At 37.7% G+C, this 6000-nt stretch overlaps 1 protein-coding gene across 1 annotated transcript in view; it reads left to right on the top strand.

The window, feature by feature from the left end:
* The window catches only part of SNTB1 (syntrophin beta 1), a 284731-nt gene that overhangs the window by 182719 nt on the left and 96012 nt on the right, over positions 1–6000 (top strand). The window contains exon 4 of the mRNA XM_006157521.3: positions 375–582. Coding sequence (XP_006157583.1) covers positions 375–582 — 208 coding nt within the window. The remainder of the gene's footprint in view (positions 1–374; positions 583–6000) is intronic.

Here is a 6000-nt window from a genome sequence, read left to right as displayed (position 1 = left end):
ATATTATTAAAATCCTCTGTGAATTGAGAAGTAAGGCAAATTAGTATCAGCTCACAGTTTGGAGGCTTTGATATGATACTCCTAATAAGCCAATCAGGTGAATAACAAGAAAACCAGACAACCTTAATTCAGGTGATTTAGTCGTTACACAACCATGCTCCAGTACTTAGATCAATACCTCACTAAGGCACTCAAGAAATGTTTCTGGATGAATGAAAAGTGAACAAAGGAATGGTAGGACCATTAAGGGGAAACAGAGAAACTGATAAAGTCTAAATGTAAAAGTGAGCAATTTACCTTCGCCTTTGTGACCTAGGTCTCGATGAAGCAAGATCTGCCAAGGAACCTTCTAACCTTTCTCTCTGTTTCTCTAGGCAGCTTGAAATCCACTCCCCAGATGCTAAACACACAGTGATCCTAAGGAGCAAGGACTCAGCCACTGCCCAGGCCTGGTTCAGTGCCATCCATTCCAACATTAGTGACCTGATGACCCGAGTGATTGCCGAGGTCAGAGAACAGCTGGGGAAGACCGGCATTGCTGGGAGCCGAGAGATCAGGCATCTTGGCTGGCTTGCAGAAAAGGTAAAGAAAATGTCTTCCTTCGAAATAGTCATTTTTCCCTTGTTCCCCCAACACTTGTAGTCATTGAAGTCTCCTCATTTTGTATTTTGTATGTAGCAGACTTAAGTCCAGCTGCATTCACTCAGGGTCAATGAAATAAGAGGCACAAACTGGAGAAGGGAGTTTATTTCTGCAACTAGGTTACAGGGAGACAGGCAGCAGGCTCCACCAAACACCTCAGCATGTGCTCAGTATTTATAGATAGGAGATACAAGCACGTGCAAGTCATTCCTTGCTATAATCAATCAAAGTCAACCTCTTTCTTTAAGGAGTTATCCTAATTCCTATTTTTGTTTAAAAATACCCACTCCTGGTTTCTCATCTGAACATTCCTCAGACCTCCTCATGACTCAGCACTTGGTCAGATTGTTCTTGTCAGGGACCTTTCTTAATTTCAAAATGGCTGTCATCCTGCTACATCTCAAGCTGACCTGCTACGAATCCATAGGATTGTTTTCTCATTTGCAGTCTGTTTGGACTTCTCACCCATTCCAACAGGCTGCATGCCTTTGCATTTTACAAAGGCTTTGTCTTAATCATCCTTGATTCCCCATGTATTGTGAAATATGTGGCAAATTGCAAGTGGTCACTGATTGCTAAATAGATGAAGGAGTAAGTTGATGAATAGTTTGACTTTCACATCTATGTATGAAGGGTAAGGAAAATAACTCAAACTCAGAGCAGAGCTGATGCCTTGGGAGGTGAGAAGGGTGAAATTGTTGCTTAAAAGGGTTTGTGTGGGTTTTGATGAAGCTGCTCATTAATAACACAGACACTTTAGGAATAATGAAATTACACACTTACTGAAAATGTTAATAATATTAACAGCAAGGATTTCTTGAACAACCACTATGTTGACTCTTTTCATATATTATCTTCAATTTATTGATACTGTTAAGTCAGCAGATTCTGAATGTCATCATTAATGAGCACCTACTCTATGTAAGGAATAATGCGAGGTAGAAGGGGGAGGGATATGTAAAGATAAATAAAGACTTAGTCTCTGTCTCAGGGAGGACAGCTGTTTTAGGGAACAGACTTTGCTGTATTAACACTGTCACTGTCACTCTGCTTTCTCTTCCGAAGTTATGCGATATGTTGAAGATAGTAAAACTCACTTAGCAGCCGTCTCCTGGGAGACACTTTGGCTCTCAATTTTGGAGTGAGCCTTTCCCATTGTCCTTACACCTGATTACTGTCCCTTAGACTTGGCCTGTAGTACTCAGGAGCACAGAGCTTTTGACATACTGACCCCACAGTGACTCGCATTCTAATAAGCAGTAAATGCAAATAATGATCATTGCAACAACAGTTTTTCTGCCAATGAACCATGTTATCTGAGAAGGCCCAGTCCAATGGCACTTGAAAATAATACTTGAACACACATTCATCTGTTTTTCTCTATTGTTCTTTGTTTGCACCAGTTCATGCACAGGTCTCAGCCACAAAGGCCAATAAAAAATAGATTATTTGGCATACATTTTGTATTGTCCCATCTTTAATAAATTTTAAAGAACTAAGGGGATAATGCAGGAAAATCATAATAAACATAAAGCACAAGTAGCCTTTCTTGAATTTATGTGTGAGGGTTCTACATGAAAATACCACCATGTATCTGGAAGACTGATAACATTTTAAAAGTCACAGTCACTAACACTGTTCACTTATTGCTTTCTCCAAATACACATTTTTTATTAGGAACAAGCCTATTAATCAGGTGTCTTGCAGTTGCAAGGAATGGAAAGTTCAACTCAACTTAGTTTGAGCAAAAAGAGGGATAAATGGATTTTGATAGCCACTATGTCCAAGGATAAGCTTTAGGCATAGTGGAGTTTAAATACTATGAAGTCTGTCTCTGCATCTCTTTGTTTCCCTGTGTACTTCATTGGTTTAGTCGTAGGCAAGCCTTTTCTACTTAGCCTGGCTGTTCCAGGCTTGTGTTTCTCCTTACACCTGGCTGTCTCAGCGAATAGAGGCCCCTTTGTTCCATTCATTCCAACAGAGGTCTAAGTCAATGACTGGAGCCTTATGTTCAGCCCTAGTTTGGCTGAGATCAGCCTTACCCAAGTTATGTTCACTGTGTGATTAGGAGAAAAATTATAATAATAAAAAACTAGGTTACTATGCAGGGAAAAGAGTGAATGGACATGGGGAAGTAAGACAATGGGCATTGGCTATAGAAAGAAAAGGGGTAGAGTTGATTTTGATGAAAAATGTCTTCATTTGGTGAAGATCCTGAGTGCACTTAGAGTGCTACCCACATATTTCAGAGTTTTGACAAGAAGTGAATGGAAAATTCAAAAAAGGGATGCTTGGAAAAGATTTAATACAGGAATAGTTTATAAGATGTGGTCAAGGTAAGGGAAACCAGCAAGAGATGAAGAAGCACTCCACAGCTAACAGCAGTGAGAAGCAACTTGTCCCTTGATCTGAAAAGGCAGGGGAAAGGAGTAGTTATCCCTGAGACTAGCCAAACTCATAGCTGTAGAAAAGGGCCACCCACTAAGAGCTGTGGTCTTTAGGAATGAAACACAGCCTCTGCCAATCCCTGCCCACTGATCTCCCTTAGTGTCTACCAATGGCTGTAGCTGACTGGAAGTCCAGGCAAGGGATCCCCGTTGGTAGACTCTGTTAAGGTGAGTATCCCAGGAGACAGAGCAGGACAGAAAAGGGCAGAGACTGGATCTGGATGTGCAAAGGCAGACTGGCCAATACACACATCCCTATACCTGGCAAGTAACCAACATAGTTTCGATTCTCAATTTTCCTCTCACCTCTTTAAACATATACTATGTCTAGAACCACTACCAATTGGATAGTTGGAAAATGGTATTGTGTCCTTATTAGTGATATTGACAATTTTTTTCAAAGGTTCCATTTTTCTCACTAGCAAAAATTATCTCGTGCCATTTTGCTTATCCCAAATTATTAGTTGACAGATTATCAGACACTCCCATGGAGCCATAATAAAGACACATGAAAAGCTCGTCCTATTTTTAGAATGTTATTGTTCTTGTGATGTAATTTTAGATAATCATTACATATGTCTCCATAAGTATATGATGTAGTGTATCCATAAGAGCAATAATGACTTACCATGTGCAATTATAGAAGCAAAAATATTTCTATCGCTATCATCTTTAAACTTCTCCAAAGATTACCACAGATCAAGTCCACAGGAACAAATCCAAATGGGAGTTTTTGAAGATAAATGTTTAATATTGAATCCTAGTGTGGAGAGACATATGAGCAGTTTTTAGTGCAATATTACAATGAGTGGCAAATCCTTAAAACTGTGCCTTTCTTATATTATCACAAATATCAGTGAATTTGCTTGATATTTGTAAAGATATAAAGTGTGATCCTATATATATTCCACTGCAATTTATCTTAAATTGATGTCCTTTGTCTTTTCCTATACTGCTAAACTTTGATTTTGTAGATTAATAACAGCAGCTTTGGGACAAAATCTTACAGATTATATTTAATCTCAACTTTTTAGAAGTGGCATTTACATGAACAAAAATAATATGAAACAACAATAACTTCCTTTTAAAAATTCTTTTCCATGCAAATACTAAAACCTCCTTGACACTGCACAGGAAGGAGACTTAATATTAACATTATTCTTCTCTGTGAGTTGGTCTGAGGATTTGAAGCCTGGCTCCCAGGATTGATGAGATTTCAAGTGAATGCAAAGAATTTATTGCACTCTTAGAAAAGAGAACAAGAATGAGAAAAGAGCAGAGGCCTATGCTAGGACAGCGTGAAAGGAAGGCAGGTCAGAGAGTGCACTAAAGGGTGGTGGGTTCATACTGGAGGAGGATGGTAAGCAAATCTAGTACCTGGGATCTGGTACCAAGTATGGGAAATTGTGAGAGCTGGACAGAATGATTTAAATTTGATGTGATGGGTAGTAAGGAGACAAAATCATAGAGAAGGAGACTTAGAGATCTAACCTACCTTCTATTTCCTACACATGAGGATAAAACATTTTCTAAATATTTTATCTAAAGTTATACTTAAATTTAAGAAACAAAAATAATTAGAGTAAGATGATACTGTGATATCAGTATTTTTTTTTTTATAAGAATCTACTGCAGTTCATTTACTGCAATTGCCTTTGTTCTCTTTTTAAAATCTGCTAGCCTTTCTTTGGACTCTCTACAGTATCAAGTTTAATACTGGGTAGCACTGGGCCTTTAAGCTGGGGCAATTTTCCCTGTTTTTTTAACTTCTTGGTCCTTGTCTGCTTTCCTCTGTGTGTCTATCACCTGTAAGTAGATCACATATATAACAGTAATTCTTGTCTCATGATCATATTATACTTAAACCATTTTATACTTTGCAAACTCCAATCTGCCCCATGAGGGCCCATAAATACAGTGTCCACCCTGAATTGTAAAAACACATTTTTTCAATCATTTTATAAAATAAAAGTTAATGTTTTCACAGTTATCTGTGCATTGAGATGTTTTCAATGGTTCGATTTCAGACAAGAGAAAAACAAGCCAAGTTCTAACTTTATCACTGCTTAGAAAACCAGTAATAACCAGGGACAATAATAACAGAATTATTGAATTCTGTTTTCTGCTCAGTTTGCCAAGCATCACTTTGCCTTGTTATCTCAGCTTGCAAACTATTTCTTGTTAGATTAAAAATGCAAAAACACAACACAGTAAAACAAAACACTCAGCTGGGAGTTCAGAAATGCAAGTTCAGTTCTCATCTTTTCTTGTTCCCATTTCAGATTCTTTCAAATAGGAATATTTATATAGATGTACCTCCCCATAGTGTTACTGGAGAAAAGAAATTGGTCATTTGTATTTCTTATGTGCCTGATTTGTTTAAAGTAATATGGTTATAATAATCCTAATCCTATGAAGCAAATATAAAGAATCTGAGTAACTTTACTAGGGTCAGTCTAGGAAGTAGGAGAGTTAAAATTTGAACTTCTCTTTCTAACTCCAAAACCCACTACTTTTCACTGAGCTGAGCAAATACAAGGACCCAGAAAGTTACTTGACTGTATGAGTAAAACCTTCTAGAATTCAGTTCTATAGCAGTATCATAGATCAGAATCACAGCTTCTGAGTTAAGATATGTATCAAATTAACTGCAATTGTTTACATATAATTAGAAAAATAAGAGAAACTCATGTACCAGGGCAGTATAACACTTACTTAATCTCATATTGTCTCCTATCTTCACCCATCCCAATTTTCCACTGCTTTCATTCCTTTCATGACATTAAAAAGAACACCAAGAAGGAAAGATTCTCTCTCTCTTTCCATTTTTGACTGCAACAATCAATTGAATCTCTCAGGTTAGGTCCTTCCTTTTATCTTCCACACAATACCTTCTTCCTCTACTTTCTTT

The sequence above is a fragment of the Tupaia chinensis genome, unplaced genomic scaffold, assembly GCF_000334495.1.
Source record: "Tupaia chinensis unplaced genomic scaffold, TupChi_1.0 Scaffold000545_1, whole genome shotgun sequence".
Taxonomy (NCBI): Eukaryota; Metazoa; Chordata; class Mammalia; order Scandentia; family Tupaiidae; genus Tupaia; species Tupaia belangeri.
The sequence above is the reverse complement of the archived record's forward strand: the minus strand, read 5'-3'. Positions and strand labels throughout refer to the sequence as shown.